At 37.3% G+C, this 17,848-nt stretch overlaps 1 protein-coding gene across 1 annotated transcript in view; it reads right to left on the bottom strand.

Annotated features, from left to right (window-relative positions):
• Window positions 1-17,848, bottom strand: part of Rad17 (Rad17 checkpoint clamp loader component) — a 382,411-nt gene that overhangs the window by 291,870 nt on the left and 72,693 nt on the right. Inside the window, exons 4-5 of the mRNA XM_090380952.1 lie at window positions 14,488-14,617; window positions 467-597 (exon numbers count right to left, since the gene is read on the bottom strand). Coding sequence (XP_090237078.1) covers window positions 467-597; window positions 14,488-14,617 — 261 coding nt within the window. The remainder of the gene's footprint in view (window positions 1-466; window positions 598-14,487; window positions 14,618-17,848) is intronic.

The raw sequence follows: 17,848 nt of genomic DNA, 5'->3' as shown, positions 1-17,848 counted from the left end.
TGTGCTGGGTGGAAGGTGAAGTTAAAAACACACACACACACATACACAACTGTGTGTGCTAGGTGCAATCCAGTCAGGAGGAAAACATGTATCAAGTGAAACTGATTCAGTTTTTTTTTGTTTTTTTTTTTTTTGTTATTTGGTTTTTAGGTGCATTAGCAACTAAGGCCATATTGCTCCGGGGATATACGGTGGTCATTCCCTGACCTTTCCGCATCCTCCATATTTGATGGTCATGGGCTCAAACCCCTGTCTAATCAAGAAGCGTGTGCTATGCACTGTTACTCCTGCCCACCTGGCTATGGAGGCACCAACTGATTCAGTCTCAAAGCACAGATTTGTTATTGCTATAATGAGAAAATTGTAAATTAATACACAAGTGGCTACAAAATAACTTTTTATTTTTAAAATTTAACAAATAAAAATTTATAGACCAAATTTTTTTATGTTAAAAAAGAAAGCCTACCTCAATTAAAATTAATCTTTTACATCCAATACTAGAGAATAGTGAGCAATACTTGTTGGAACGAAGCAAGAAATTGCTGAAAATCTCAGCCTGGTTTTCATAATCCACATATTTCCTTTGACAAATCTTTTCTGATAAAAGTGTAACATTAAATCAGACAGAATACTTTCTACAGACAGTAAATAAAAAAAATAACATATATATATATATATATACCCATTAAGTAAACTCCCGGTTTTCTGTGTGCAGATTATCTGGTTTGAGCATTATTCGTGAATAATTTTTCCTTTTGCTTTTCTTTTGATTTTCATTATGGTACGACTTGTCAAAGGGTGCAACTGTAACACCCAAATTACAAGCTTACTACAAAAAATAAAATTACTGAATTCTTGGAATTCAGTAATTTTATTACTGGCAGATTATGGAAATGGACCATAATCTGCAACGCTGGTCCAGTGCGGGTTGGCAGATCAACCGTATTTAGCAGTCAGGGGCTTGAACCCCGGTCTATTTAAAGAGCATTATCTTTTATACAGATACAAAAAGACTAAAATGCAAACTATTAAACAAGCACTTTTATTGAAAAACTGATTTAATTCTGGTAATTTTGTTTTAAATGTGTATTACATTATTACTGTAGTCTAAAAAAAAAAAAAAAAAAAAAATGTGTTTTTGTCATTGTATGCAGTCGTACTAACCAAATTAAGACAACCAACTGCACTCCTTTTAACATAAGAAATTCCATGAAATGGTATTTTTTGTAAATATTTGCCCCTGTAAAGCTTTTTGTATAGGGCAGGTCTTTGGACTTCCTCACTTATTTAAAACTAACGTGGGCTATGATATCCTACGGTTTCAATTTTCTGTATTGCCTATTTTCTGATAAATAACAAGACCATTTCTCTTAAAAATAAAAATAAAAGTTTATTTATATAAAGCAAGTTATGTACAAGTTAAAAGAATACACAGCTTATTCAAACAAAAGACGATTATTTCAACTTCAGTATTCATTTTTGATATCACCATATATAGTTTCTGTATATTTCTAATCGGCAAGAATATTTTTCTACTACAGTAAGAATTTGATAAATAATCCAAGTCTTTTATCATAGTTTAAAATATAACATGTAACCCTGAGCAATCTGCCAACACAACAAACAGTGTACTAAATTGCTACTCTAGTTTTAGTTTCCATTCTGGAACAAATCTGCAGGATGGAAGCCTCCTCAACAATTTATACTGAGGGAAATGGACCATAATCTGCCACTCTAGTCCAGGGTGTGTTGGTAGATCGACCGTATTTAGCAGTCAGGGGCTTGAACCCCGGTCTATTTAAAGAGCATCTGCTACTGCACTCAAGATATAACACCATTCAAAATGATTCTTAGTCACAAAATATTCCATCTTACATCAGTTAATTTTCATTTACAACTCCTGCAGTTGAATAGATTAGTAGTAAATTCATTTCATTAGTAGTAAAATTAGATTCTAAGAATCCTATGATAGCAACTATTATGGTAATATTCACTTGTGAATATTTAACTTCTGGAACATCTTTTAAATTCACAGTTTGCTGATGTGAGATTTACTCAAAGAATAACTACCATCAAGGGTAAAGAGAAGGCTTTTTTCTTTCGTAAAGGTGACTATGGTAGTGACAAGAGAGTCTTCAAATTCTATACGGTGGGACCAACTGGTGATGTTACCAACAGCAAATTCTAAATGGGATGCATTCAAAATATTAATCTTGGAAGCTACTAGGCTTTTCATACCAGCTAAGAAATATTGTTCAAGGTTTAGGCCTAAATGGGTCAGATGAACTAATGAGACAAGTCACAAAGAAGAAAATGCATGGAATACATATAACATAACAGGTGACACAGAAGCCTATGGTAGATATAAAGGGTCTCTAATCAAGTCACAAAGGAGGTTAAGCAGGCGAAGGCAGATTTCGAGAAATCTTTGGCAAAAGATGCAAAGAAAAACAGCAAGCAGTTCTTTACTTATGTAAACTCTAGAAGGACCAGGGAACTCACATCTGGTAAGTATGGTCTTGGCACACCCAGGGTCCTGAGCTGGATATCATCATTCTTCTTTTTCTTGGTGATTCCCAATCTCTCTCTTGGGGTAAATTCAGAAATTTTTTTTTTTTTTTTTTTTTTCGCTGGTGCAGCATAAGCCTCCGGCTTTCCTGCACCACGTGGCTAATAATAATCAGGATGGGGAAGAATCAGATTGGTCCACTTGATATCGACAGTTCAACTGTTGATTTGGTAGCTAACAAACTCAATGAGTATTTTGCATCAACATTTATACATAAGGAGTTATTCAGAGAGGAGACTGCCATAGGTGTAGTAAACTCTGGTAGTGAGTTAAATAATTTTGTAATAACTGAGAGCAAAGTGGAGCAAAAATTGTTGAAAATAAACATAAAAAGGCATCTGGGGGTGGATGGAATCTATCCAGTTATATTAAAGGAGGCAGCAAAGGAAGTAAGCAAACCCTTGGCCATAACTATGAGAACTTCCTTGGACTCAGGGGAGGTACCCATGGACTGCAGATGTGCAAATGTGAACCCAATTCAGAAAGGAAGATCAAAGGGTGACACAAGTAATTACAGACCTTTCAGTTTAACTTCTGTTCATGGGAAATTAATGGAGGCACTGGTTATAGAAGCACTGCAGGATCATCTAGACAAGACTTCAGTCATAGTTCAGACACAGCATGGGTTTGTTCTTGTCTGAACAATTTAATTGGATCACAAAGGAACTAGATGAAAAGAATAATTTTTGTATCATATATTTGGATCTTAAGAAGGATTTTGATAGTGTTGCACATGGATGACTGCTGTACAAATTGGAGCAGTGTGGTATTAAGGGTAAGTTGCTGCTAGGGATAAAGATATGGTTGAGTTGGAGAAGAGTGGTAATCAATGGACACTGCTTATTGTGGACTAATGTTATTAGTCAAGTCTCCCAGGTTTCAGTGTTGGTCCATTTTTTGTATTTTTTAATGATACTGATGAAGATATATTAGCATTAACATTAGTAGAGGCATACAATGCAAGAAATATTAGCATTAACATTAGTAGAGGCATACAATGCTAGCTTATGGAGTATCAGCCAAATCCGCCCCTCCATTCATTCCAAATCCTGTCAAGCTCACCCTAAAATTTTTTAAGGCTATCAACTTCCACAACAAAAGATGGAATCTGATCCGCCAATCAGCCACCTGCTGGCTAAAGGCAAATTTCCACACATCTATTCTACAACTGTTTTTCCTCAATTTGAATCCATGCCCCCTCAGGGTCTTAATCTAAGCAAGAGGAAGAATCCCATCAGCATTCAGCTTGCTCAAACCATTCAAGGCCTTATACACCTCAATCAGATCACCTCGCAGGTGCCTACTCTCCAGGCACTGCAATTTGCAGAACTTGAAAAGAGCACCCATTTGTTCCCCTCACCAATCTTGTTGTCCTTCTTTGTACTCGTTCTAGCAACTCTACATCCTTCCTAAAATGAGGCTTCCAGATCTGTACACAGTACTCTAGGTGTGGCCTGACCATTGCCTTGTACAATGGGATAATCACCTCCCTGTAGCAAAATTTCTATATATCACTGACAACACTACATGACCTGCCCTGGCTGCCCGTCTGCACTGCTCAGCAAACTTCACATTTGACTGCACAATTACCCCCCCCCCCAGGTCTTTTTCACTTTCCACTTCCCTGAGTGTTGTACCACAATGTTGGTATGTTTCTCTTGGGTTACTGCTACCCATATGTAGTACTTTGCATTTGTCAATTTTAAACTTCAGTTGCCACTTTGTCAACCCATTTTCAACTTATCTAGATCCAGTTGGAGTAGCATACTGTCTTTATAGTCGTTAACAACCCTGCCAACCTTTGTATCATCTGAAAACTTGGACATTAATCCTGATATACCTTCATCGATATCATTGATGAATATACAAAAGAACAATAGGCCCAACACCAGACCTTGGGGAAATCCACTAATAACATTTGTCCATGAAGAGCTGTGTCCATTGATTACCACTCTCTGTCATCTCCCACTCAACCATCCCTTTAACATTGTAGCAACTTACCCTTGATGCCATATCTCCCAATTTGTACAGAAGTCTTCCATGTGCAACACTATCAAAGGCCTTCCTGAAATCCAAGTACATTGAAACTTCCCTTTAACGGACAGCCATGGGGAACGAGAATTTGTCCGTTAGAGAGAAGTGTCCGCTAACAAGAAGTCTGAGGAAGAAAAAAAAAAAAGAAAGAAAGAAAAATCGTTAAATGTTTAATGTAAAATTAAATTAAAATATATACAGATTTTGAACAATATTTTTGTAAATAATATACAATTACATACAAAAGAGATAAAGAAAAATTGTCAAACGTTTAATGTAAAATTAAATTATATACAGATTTTGTACAATATTTTTGTAAATAATATACATACAATTGTGCTATGCATATTATGACTTTATCTTAAGAAAAATACATACATAATCGCTTATTTTCTTCTGCACCTTCTTCCGGTTGATAATTTTGTTTTCAACATTTGTTTGGAGTGAAGAAACCATCGAAAGTCCTTCAGTATCTTCTTCAGTGGCGAAAAACATTTTTAAACGATTTATTTGTATGAGCGCTTCTTCCATTTTCATCAGTGGTTCGTCGTTAATATGTTCTTCAACAGAATGACCTCCTTCCATTTCTTCATCCTCATGAGGAACTTCTTGAACAATATCGATGATAATGTCGTTGATATCTAGAGCACCATCTTCTGTAGTGAGGTTCGAGTCTATATCTTTGTAGCCAGGGTCACTTGTAGCTGAAGTATCTACATTATCAATAGATGTTGAAGTTCTTGTTCTTCTTGTTGCTCCACATTGCTGTTCACAACTTCCATTTTTGCATTTGAGAAGCCAGACTTTACAAAACAGTTCAAGACAGTTTGTTTTCTAATTGCGTTTACTGAAGAGGAAATCCATTGAATCGCATCTAGGATGCTGATTTTCTTCGCTCGCACATGTTACATCATTCATGTTTGCAAGGTCACTCGCACATGTTACATCGTTCATGTTTGCAATGAGATGTCTTAAAACACGTTTTCTGTAGTGAAGTTTAAAATTTTTTATTATCCCTTGATCCAAGGGCTGACACTCTGCAGTTGTGTTTGGTGGCAGAAAAATGATTTGAATGTTGGACAATTCAATGTGCGGGTGAGATGCAGCATTATCCATGAAAAGAATAATTTTTCTGTTTTGACGAATCATGTTTTGGTTAAAGTGACTTATCCATTCGCTCATGATATCTTGTGTCATCCACGCTTTTTTATTAGACTTCCAGTCAACATTCAAAAGATTCAACTTTATGCCTTTGAAACAACGAGGATTTTGTGGTTTTCCTATAACAAGAGGTTGTTCAAAGTCTCCCAGCATATTTGTACACAATAGTACAGTCAAGCGTTCCTTAGAAATTTTTCTGCCCTGGCACTTTTCGTTTTTTAGACTCATTGTTTTTTCAGGAAGAGCTTTAAACAACAACCCTGTTTCGTCACAGTTGTAAATATCCTTAGCTTCAAAATCAAGACATAAATCTTCCAATTTGATGGTCTACTCTGTTACAACCCCAGTATCAACAGATCCACCTTCACCACTTACGGTTTTCCAAGAAATTTTATGCTGAGTTTTTAACTTGTCTAGCCATTCCACAGAAGCTTTGAACTCATTTACTCCCATAGATTTCGCAACTTCCAAAGCCTTTACCCTAATAATAGGCCCATGAATGGGAATTTTTTTAGCATGTGCGCGACAAAACCACTCATATGTAACATTGTCAATTTGAGGTCCAACAGTTTTCGGGAATGATTTTTGAACCTGATCATTTCCGTGTTGCCAAAATTGTTTGAGCAGTTCATTTTTTTTCTTTAGGATGTCGCTTACCTGCGTCTTCCCGATTTTGAATTTTGCAGCGAGATTGCAAACACTATTTTTTTGCCGACCATACGCATTACTGAGTTCAACTTTATCTTTTAAAGTTAAATGTTTACACGAGAAGACATTGTGCACTTCACACGACACTGAACAAAACTGAAAACTCAAACTCAAAAGACGAAAGGCCGACCAAATCCCCCCCCCCTGCACACACTGAATTCATCAGAAGTTTTACACGTGCCTTAAAATTCTTGAAAAAGGGTTTAGAACCGCGACGTAAAACTTGATAAAATTCAGAGAATCGAAAATAGAAAATAAACACACGATTGAGGAAATACATGGAAGTTCCTAGAAAAAGGGCCGTGAGATCGCCCGCTGTTCGTTATGGGGAGATCAAATTAAGTGCTAATTTAAATGAAACAGTGCAGATTGCCTGTCCACTACACAAAAGCTGAAAACACGTTAAAACCAATAGAGGAGAGTTGGGGAATTTAAAAATGTCCGTTATAGAGAGATGCCTGTTAGAGAGAGGTGTCCGTTAGGAGAAGTTTCACTGTATATGATATCAAAATTATTTTTGGCATTCAGCTCCTTTGTGACTACATCATAGCATCCAATCAAACTGGTCAGACAATACCTCCCTTTAACAAACCCATATTGTGTCTTAACTATTACTGCAGTCTTGTCTAGATGATCCTGCAATGCTTCTTTAAGGAGTGATTACATTATATTACTCCCTAGAACACAAGTTAAACTAACAGGTCTGTAATTATTTGTGTCACTTTTTGAAACCCCTTTGTTAATTGGTGATACATTTTCACACCTCCAGTCCATGGAGACCTCCCCTGAGCCCAAGGAAGCTCTCATAATTATGGTTAAGGGCTTGCTTACTTCCTTTGCTGCCTCCTTTAATATAACTGGTTAGATCCCATCCACCCCAGGTGCCTTCCTTCTGTTTTGTCTTCAACAATTTCTCTTCAGCTTTGCTCTCAGTTCTTACAAAATCATTTAGCTCCCTGTTAGCATTTGTTAAACTTCTGGCACTCCCCCTCATTGAATGACACATGACTCCTCATGTGTGAATGTAGATGCAACATATTCATTCAGCTTATCAGCTACCTGAACATCATCATCAATAGTCAACCCATCTATGTTAAGTGGTCCAATCTGATTCATACCTTTCCTTCTAGAGTTTACATAAGTAAAGAACTCTTTGCTGTTTTTCTTTGCATCGTTTACCAAAGATTTCTTCTAATCTGCCTTCGCCTGCCTAATCACCTTTGAAACTTGATTACAGACTAGTTTATACCTGCCATAGGTTTCTGTGTCACCTGATACTTTATATGCATCCCATACTTTTCTGCTTTCTTATTCTTCTTTTCTGCCACAAGCCTCATTAATTCATCTGACATCCATTTAGGCCTAAACCTTGAACAGTATTTCTTAGTTGGAATGAAAAGCCTAGTAGTCTCCAAAATAAATCCCTGAAGGCTTCCCATTTAGAACTCAACATTGGTAACAGGGGCTCACATCTAGTGAGTATGGGCTTGGCACACCCAGGGTCCTGAGCTGGATATCATCATTCTTCTCTTTCTTGGTGATTCCTTTCTACTTCTCTCTCTCTCTCTCTCTCTCTCTCTCTCTCTCTCTCTCTCTCTCTCTCTCTCTCTCTCTCAGGGTAATTCAAAAATTATTTTTTTTTTGGCTGGTGCAGCATAAGCCTCAGGCTTCCTAGCACCATATGGCTAATAATAATAATAATAATAATAATAAACATCATCAGTTGATACCACTGTACAAAATTTAAAAACTGTCTGAGACCCCTGTAGTCACCTTTACGAAAGCAAAAGCCCTCTTTAGCCTTGATGGTAGTTACATCTTTAAGTAATTCCCACATCAGTACATTGTGATCACTGTCACCCAGTGGTTCCTTTATCTGCAAATTCTTAATGCATGAATAATCACTGCTGATAATCAAATCAAGAGTATTACTCCCTCTGGTTGCCTCTCGAACATGTTGCTGTAGAAAACAGTCATCCAATAAATCCACAAAGTCTTGCTAGTGTGCGAGTGACCAAACCACAAATTGCAGTCAATATCTGGAAAGTTAAAATCCCCCATTATAAGTCATTCTGATTTACTGGTGCACACTATTTCTCTGCACAATTTCTCATTATACTCAGATTCATTAGGCCTATAAAACACACCTACTCTCATTTTTCCTTTCCTTTCACACCAAACAGACTGAATATTGTCCACCAACATCAATTGGATGCACTTCTTTAGATTCTGTGTGTTTCTTAACTAACAGCATAACCCCTCCTCCCTTCCTGTTCTGTTTATCCTTTCTGTGCACATTGTACATCCCAAATTCCAATTCTGCACTGCTCGTGTCTGTGTGAAACCACGTCTCTGATATCCCAACAATATCTGCCTTTGATGTCTTGACTAGCACTTCAAGCTCATCAAATTTATTAACTATACTCCTAGCATTGGTGTACATGAAAGTATACATGCACCTGTTCCTGATGCACAGGAATGAGCTCTGTTGTTGAGCTGGGCAGCTGAGAGCTTGATGGGCTCTTAATATTAATTTTTTCAAGGGCATTTACCCTACACCTCAAGCTCTCAGACACCCATCAGAATGCTTAGTTGGTGCCTAATTTCTTGACATTCTAGACACCTAGCAAACACAAAGGCATCCTCCTTGGCTGGATCATGTCCTGTTTTAGAAAGGTCGGCAAACATTTCACATTTCGTGCATTTTTTGAGACTGATGCGATGGAAAATCGCTCCCTTCGTTTCTCCCCCCAGAGTCACAGCACTCTCGCTAGTCTGTGATCTTTGCTTCACAGCTCTAGTCAATAGACATAAGTACAATGTTTCAGAAAAGACAGGAGGGGGGGAAGAATTATGCCTTTGTTAAGAAGCATATAAAATCTCAGGTAGTGCATTCAGTGGACATCTGTGGCCAGTGCAATGTTGAGTCAATTTGGTGTAACATAACAGTGGAAAAACAAAAATGAGAATAAGTATATGTGTGTTATAGGCCTAATGACGGTGATAGTATAATAAATGACTGTACAGACATACAGAGTAGGCCAGTAACTCAGAATGTCTTATCAATGGGGACCTCAACTTTCCAGATATTCACTGTACGTTGTTGGTTGGTCAAACACAGTAGCAACATTATTGGATGATTGTTTGCTACACCAGCATGTTAGAGAACCAACAAGAGAAAGCAATACTCTTGATATAATTATCAGAAGCAACCCAACACCACTGGCATAGCCAGGGTAGGGTCAGCAGGTACATTGTACTCCCTAACAGCAAAATAGGGTATTGTGGCACTTTTTAGTATTAGATTATTGGCACCTTTTTTTTTGTGAATGTACCTGCTGACAAGAAATCCTAGCTATGCCACTGCCCATCACAGATTAAGAATCTGCAGATGACAGCTTCAATATGTGGCAGTGATCACCAATATATTGTTTTGGGATTTATTTAAAGATATAACTACTGTTGTGGGCAAAGGAAAGGGTTATTTTTTTGTAAAGGTGACAACAACAGTTTTAGACATTTTTTAAATTCCATACAATGGGAACTGATGAAGTTACCAACAGTAAATTCTAAATAGAAAGCAATCATAGAAGCTATTAGGCTTTTTATACCAATTAAGAAACACTGTTCAGGGCTTAGACCTAAATATACATCACATGCCCAGATGAGATGTGTGGCAAAATAAAAAAATGCATGGGGTGCATATAAATTATCAGATGATACAGTAGACAAACTAGTCTAATCTAGTCACAAGGAAGGTTAGGCAACTAAAAGGCAAATTATGAGATGTCTCAGGTAAAAAATGCTAAGAAAAACAAAAAGCTTTATTCATGTAAACGTTAAAAGGAAGGTTATAGTAATAATAGTAATTGTGGCATGTGATGCAAGAAAGCAAGTGTATGAGCTTATGTAGTATCAGCCAAAAAAAAAAAAAAAAAAAATTCACGCAACCTATAAATGTTTGTCCAGTTCCTCCTTAAATTTATTTAAGCTATCAACTTCCACAGTGACAGATGGAAGTTTGTTCCAGCAATTAACCACAAGGTGGCTAAAGGCAAATTTCCGCACATCTATTCTACAGCTGTCTTTCCTCAATTTGAATTTATGCCCCCTTATGTTCGTAATCTAAACAAGTGAAAGAATCCCATCAGAATTCAGCGTGCACAACCCATTCAAGGCCTTATACACCTCAATTAGATCACCTCGCAGGTGCCTAGTCTCCAGCCACTCCAATTTGCAGCACTTAAGCCTCTCTGTACCTGGACTGTACTTGTTAACAGGAGAGACTGCTTCTACAGGGATGGGATACACTTAAATAGAAAGGGTGCAAGAATGTTTGCTGATGCTATTGAGGCAGTGTTAGGTGGGTCGGAAAACTGCTAGATTGGGGGGATACAAGGACTAATAGATTAACAGTAGCCACAGGCAGAGGTGAAAGTGATTCTTGCACTGCTTCTATTGGAATGAGCCGCAGCCTGGAAAATAAGATGCACGATATTTCAGAGACTGTGGGGAATCATTGGGGTACAAGCAAACACATGGGTTGTGTTAGGGTAGCTAAGAAAAAGAACAGGTGCATGTATACTTGCGTGTACACCAATGCTAGGAGTTTAGTAAATAAATTTGATGAATTTGAGGTATTGCTCAAAACATCAAAGCCAGATATCGTGGGGATTTCAGAGACGTGGTGTCACACAGATATAAGGAATGCAGAACTGGAATTTGGGGAGTACAGTGTCTACAGAAAGGATAGACAGGATAGGAAGGGAGGAGGGGTTATGCTATTAGTTAAGAAATACATAAAATCCAAGGAAGTGAATCCAGTCGACATTGCTGGACAGTGCAGTGTCGAGTCAGTTTGGTGGGACATAAGCATTGGGAGATCAAAATTGAGAGTAGGAGTGTGCTATAGGCCTAATGACTCTGATGAGCATAATAAGAAACTGTACGGGGAGGTGGAGTGGGCCAGTAAATCAGAGAGTCTTATAATGGGGGATTTTAATTTCCCAGATATTGACTGGAATTTGGGGGCTGGTCACTCACACACTAGAAAGGCTTTTGTGGATTTATTGGATGATTGTTTTCTACATCAGCATGTTCGGGAGGCAACTAGAGGGGGCAATACTCTTGATTTGATTATCAGTAGTGATTCTTCATGCATTAAGAATCTGCAGGTAAATGAACCACTAGGTGGCAGTGATCACGTTGTGCTGAAGTGGGATTTACTCAAAGAGGTAACTACCATTAGGGGGAAGGGAACGGTTATTGCTTTCGTAAAGGCGACTACGATGGACTGAGACAGTATTTAAATTCTATACAGTGGGACCAACTGATGATGTTACCAACAGCAAATTCAAAATGGGACGCATTCAAAGAACTTATCTTGGAAGCTACTAGGCTTTACATACCAACTAAGAAATATTGTTCAAGGTTTAGGCCTAAGTGGATGTCAGATGAACTAATGAGACATATGGCAGAGAAGAAAAATGCATGGGATACATACAAATTAACACATGACACAGAAGCCTATGATAGATACAAGTTGATCTGTAACCAAGTTACAAAGGAGGTTAGGCAGGCGAAGGCAGATTATAGAAATCTTTGGCAAGGGATGCAAAGAAAAACAGCAAAGAGTTCTTTACTTTTGTAAACTCTAGAAGGAAGGGTATAAATCAGATTGGTCTACTTGATATCGATGGGTCAACTGTTGATGATCCTGCTCAGGTGGCTAACAAACTAAACGAGTGTTTTGCATCTACATTCACACATGAGGAGTTATTCAGGAAGGGGAATGCCAGAGGTAAAGTAAACTCTGGCAGTGAGCTAGATAATTTTGTAATAACTGAGAGTAAAGTGGAGGAGAAATTGTTGAAGATAAATACAAGAAAGGCACCTGGGGTGGATGGGATCTATCCAGTTATATTAAAGGAGGCAGCAAAAGAAGTAAGCAAACCCTTAGCCATAATTATGAGAGCTTCCTTGTACTCAGGGGAAGTACCCATGGACTGGAGATGTGCAAATGTGACCCCAATTCACAAAGGAGGATCAAAGGGCGACACAAGTAATTATAGACCTGTTAGTTTAACTTCTGTTCCCGGAAAATTAATGGAGGCACTGGTTAAAGAGGCACTGCAGGATCATCTAGACAAGACTTCAGTTATAGCTCGGACACAGCATGGTTTTGTTAAGGGGAAGTCTTGCCTGACCAATTTGATTGGATACTATGATGCAGTCACAAAAGAACTGGATGCAGGGAATAACTTTGATATTATATACTTGGATCTTAGAAAGGCTTTTGATACTGTTGCACATGGAAGACTGCTGCACAAATTGGAGCAGTGTGGCATTGGAGGCAGGTTGCTGCTTTGGATGAAGGGGTGGTTGAGGGGCAGAAGACAGAGAGTGGTAATCAATGGACACTGCTCATCGTGGACTAATGTTATTAGTGGAGTCCCTCAGGGTTCAGTATTGGGTCCATTATTGTTTTCTGTATTTATAAATGATATTGACGATGGTATATCAAGCTTAATGTCCAAGTTTGTAGACGATACGAAGGTTGGCAGGGTTGTCAAGAACACTACTGACACTATGCTACTGCAACAGGATCTGGAAAAAGTTGAGCAGATGGGCTGAGAGGTGGCAAATGAAGTTTAACATTGACAAATGTAAAGTACTACATATGGGAAACAGCAACCCCAGAGCAATGTATCAACTCTGTGGTACTACACTGACAGTGGTAGAGAATTAAAGGGACCTGGGAGTGGTTGTGCAGGCAGATATGAAGTTTTCTGAGCAGTGCAGACGGGCTGCAAGTGTAGCTCATGGTGTATTGTCGATGATATATAGGAATTTTTCTAGCAGGGATAAGAAGGTGATTATTCCCTTGTATAAGGCAATGGTCAGGCTACACCTAGAGTACTGTATACAGGTCTGGAGGCCTCATTTCAAAAAGGATGTAGAGATGCTGGAACGAGTACAGAGAAGGGCAACAAGATTAGTGAATGGAACAAATTAGTGCTCTTGCGAAAAAAGGCTGAAGTTTTGCAGATTACAGTGTCTGGAGACTAGGCACCAGCGAGGTGATCTGATAGAGGTGTATAAAGCCTTGAATGGTTTGAGCATGCTCAATGCTGATGGGATTCTTCCTCTTGCTCAGAATAATCACCTGAGAGGGCATAAATTCAAATTGAGGAAAGACGGATGTAGGATAGACGTGAGGAAATTTGCCTTTAGCCAGCGGGTGGTTGGTTGGTGGAACAGACTTCCATCCCTTGTCGTGGAAGTTGATAGCCTAAATAAGTTTAAGGCTGAGCTGGACGGGTATTTCGAACGAACAGAGGGGTGAAGTAGAAGTGGTTATTTTTTATTTATTTATTTTATTTATTTTTTTTTTTGGCTGATGCTGCATAAGCTTGCTTTCTTGCATCAAATGCCTCTACTAATGCTAATGCTCTTTTGGTAAGAGGATCCCTTCACCCCCCCCCCTTACCAATCTTGTTGCCCTTCTCTGTACATGCTCAAGCAAATCTACATCCTTCCTAAAATGAGATCTCCAGACCTGTATGCAGTTCTCAAGGCGTGGCCTGACCATTGCCTGTATAAGGCAATGGTCAGGTTATGAATATATATACATGCATATTGGTTCGCTAGATATGAATGGTGTAACTGTTGAGGAATCTGCTCAGATTGATAAAAATCTGAATAGGTATTATTTGCATCTACATTCGCAGATGAAGACTTCTTTAGGGAAAAATAGGGAGAAAGAGATATTTATGGAATTTTGTCTGAATATTTAGATTCTATAATGACTAAAGTCAAAGGATAAAGTCAAAGGACTCTAAAGTCAAAGGATAAAGGGAGTACCATATATTTTATGCAGTTCAGTGCATAATAACCTTTTGCAATAAATACAATTTACATTAATGCCATACATAAAAATTATGGAATGAAAAAAGCTAAAAAGCAATTACAAAAAAAAGAATTTCAGAAATAATATCAATTAAAATTATCCATACCATCATTAGTCACAAGCAGAGGATTGGACCATTCCTGAATTTCAACACCTGACTGTAATGCTAAAACTCGAACAGTGACTGTTTTACCTACTCCACTTGGTCCTGTTAATAGCAAAATTGGTGCTTGTTTCTATTGGAGAATATGATTAAGAAATTGAAAATAAAATTATTTTTTCGGCCTATATATATATATAACATTCAAATGCAAAACTTACAGGTATATTTCTTGAAATTCAAATCAACAACAAGAAATGTTTGCAATTTGTGTGTTTGAAAAGTCCTTAGTCATTAGAAAATTATAATTAGCATTAAATACAAAAATTCTATAGAATGTTGTAGTTTGTACATGAGCATTCCAACTTGGAAAGATCACTGAATGCAGCGTTAATGATGTCACGAGTGTCTTGTGCACTGTTTCATGAAGGAGAACAAATACCATATCTGATCCTTTCATGCAAGGTTGCACATATTGACGATTATACCAACTGATAATGACCCAACTAGATGATTATTATTTCTATCAGCATGTTAGGAAAAGGACATACCATAAGAATATTCTGGACCTGATCTTTACCCATTAACCAGATGACATCATAGGGCTGGTAGTACAGAAACTATTAACAGGGAGCAATCAAATGGTTGCAGGATGGATGATGGAGAGAGCAAAAAGAGATAGGGAGGTTGTAATTGTTAAAGGTAAAGGCATGGGTTTTAATTTCAGGAAAGAGGACAATGATGTTTTCAGATATTATATGGCCGCTATCAAGTGGGGAGATAGCACACAGAGGACAAAAAAAACATTATGGAATGTTAAAGCGAGAGTCACAAAAATCGTGAATGCATAAATACTATGAGAGGAATATGGCACGAGAGGGAAGCCAAGATAGACAAATAATGTGCTAGCCAATTTAATATTACAGAAAAAAATGGCATGGGAAAGTTACATAGCAACGACAAGTGATGAAGCTCGTAACAATTACAAGTTTATCTGTAATATTACCACAGAAAGGTTATGGCAAAGGCTGATTATGAGAAATGGGTGCAGGAAGGAAGTCTCAGATAACCCAGCTGGTGTTGCAGATGAATTGAACAGGTACTTTGCATCAATATTTACAGATGAAAGACCCTTCATAGTGAGGATGTAGGAATTTTTTAAGTGATGCTGGGCAGCATGAAATTAGCAATACTAAATTACTGAAGAATGTTCATTAGAAAAACTTTTTATAAGGTTCCTGGAGTTGATGGTACGTAACCAAGTAATTTTTAAAGAGGCTGCAAGAAAGAGAGTGCAATGAACCATTAACATGACTGGAGAAGTTTGCACTTCTCCAATCCATTAATTGGACTGGAGAAGTGCAAACATATCAACAATTATATATATATATATATATACAGTCGAACTTGGTTACAACAAGCATCAAGGGACTGACAAAATTTCCTCATTATAACCATTACTCGCTATATCAGTGATAGCAAAGATGGGGAAACCCCTGGGGCTGTTAAACAATGAACATTTTATATCAGTGACGAGTTAAAGCTACCTGATATATTTTTTTAAATTCTCAATAACTTGATAAAAAGGTAGATTCAAAAAACAAAAGAAATATTAGAGAGAAAAAAATAATATAAGTACTGTATAAACCTACATAATATTTACATTAATATGCTTGTATAAAACTACAATACACTTAATACTAAACACAATTTATTTCTCTGTAATTAAAAACAATACGATTTAACAACAAACAGGATTTCAATTAGCCTTTATTTATGAATCTTAAAATTCGAATATGTTTGTTTTAAAGATTTCACTTGGATATTTCTTAAAACACTCAATGCATTAAAAGTCTCATTACTTGCCTCAGTTCCTTCAAAAAAATTGCACCTTGAGCTTGTGAGATTGTTGGCACTGATTTTGATTCACTTTCAATTGTCATTATATCATCACAGTCATAGTCTTTACTGTCGTCGTTATCATCTTTGAGCACAGCATCTATGTCACTCTCTGTAGGAAGACCACTAGTTAATAAGTTGCCATCGACTCATACAAATTCATTGATGTTATCTGTATTAAAACCTACAACATTGTTACGTACAACCATTTGGATAATGGTAAGTTGTTTTCTTCATCTACAATTGAAATTTCATTTGAATTTAATTTCAGTTTCTTCAAGCAACTCAATATGGTTGTTGAAGTAATGTTGTTCCAAGCATCATTCAATAAATTTTTACAGTAGCATCCAATATCGATATAGACTCGGTAAGATTCTGTTCTCTTTGCCTGATCAGATGTAGAACTAGAAATCTTTTTATAAAATCCTTTCAAACTCTTGATTACACCTATGTCCATTGGTTGCAAAATTGATGTCGCATTGGGAAGCAGAAACACTAGCTTAATGTTGGACAAATTTTGAATCTGGGGATGTGCAGGACAGTTGTCAACTAACAATAAAATATTTTTCTTCTTTTTGAATAGCTCCTTATTCCAATCATTTAAGTATTCCCGAAAAATATCCGAAGTCATCCAAGCTTTCTTGTTTGCAGTGTAATCAACAAGACGTTTCCTGACGTTTTTGAAACATCAAGGTTTTAACAATTTTCTGATAGAAAAATGTATTTTTTTATCAGTTCTTGTCATATTTGCGCGTACGAGCACCATCAAGTGAGCCTTTAATTTTTTTCCACCAACACACTTTTCCCCTTTGAATTTAAATGTATTGTCAGATGTCAAATTATTAAAAAAGTCCTGTTTTGTTAGCATTGTTGTAGTTGTAGCAGTAGTAATAGAGGCATGTGAGGCAAGAAAGAAAGTGTATGAGCTTATGTAGGGAATCGCCAAGAAAGAGAAGAATGATGATATCAAGCTCAATTGTCAAACTAATAGAGTAACCTTATCTGCAAAAATATCTAAACCTCCCAGACATTTTCTAGTTCATTTCACAAATATACGTGATCTCAGTTCTAATCTCAACAATGTCCATTTCCACTTGAAGTCTGCCAAACCCCTTTTCCTTTTTTCACAGAATCTCAGTTATAGGTTGATTCAACTACTACTCATGTGAGTTGCCCAAATTATTCGTTGTGTGATTCCTTTCGTCTCAAAGGTGGTACTTGCGCTTATATGGTCAGAGACTTGGTAATTTGGAATCTCCTCTTTTTGATCTTCTCTGGCTTAAATCCTCTCTATCTCATTCTGTCAAATTCATCTGTTATCTCAACCGTTCTCCCAACTCCACTAATCACTTGAAGTTCTTTGACTTCCTCTGTTTGCAACTTAACTTTCTCTAGTCCAACTTTCCCAACAGTGAGGTAATTTTCCTTGGTGATTTTAATATTCACAACGCCTGCTGACTTCTGTTTT

The sequence above is a fragment of the Mastigoproctus giganteus genome, chromosome 9 (assembly GCF_048544385.1).
Source record: "Mastigoproctus giganteus isolate SK-2022 chromosome 9, ASM4854438v1, whole genome shotgun sequence".
Taxonomy (NCBI): Eukaryota; Metazoa; Arthropoda; class Arachnida; order Uropygi; family Thelyphonidae; genus Mastigoproctus; species Mastigoproctus giganteus.
Note: the sequence above shows the minus strand (reverse complement) of the source record. Positions and strands in the feature narration are given on the sequence as shown.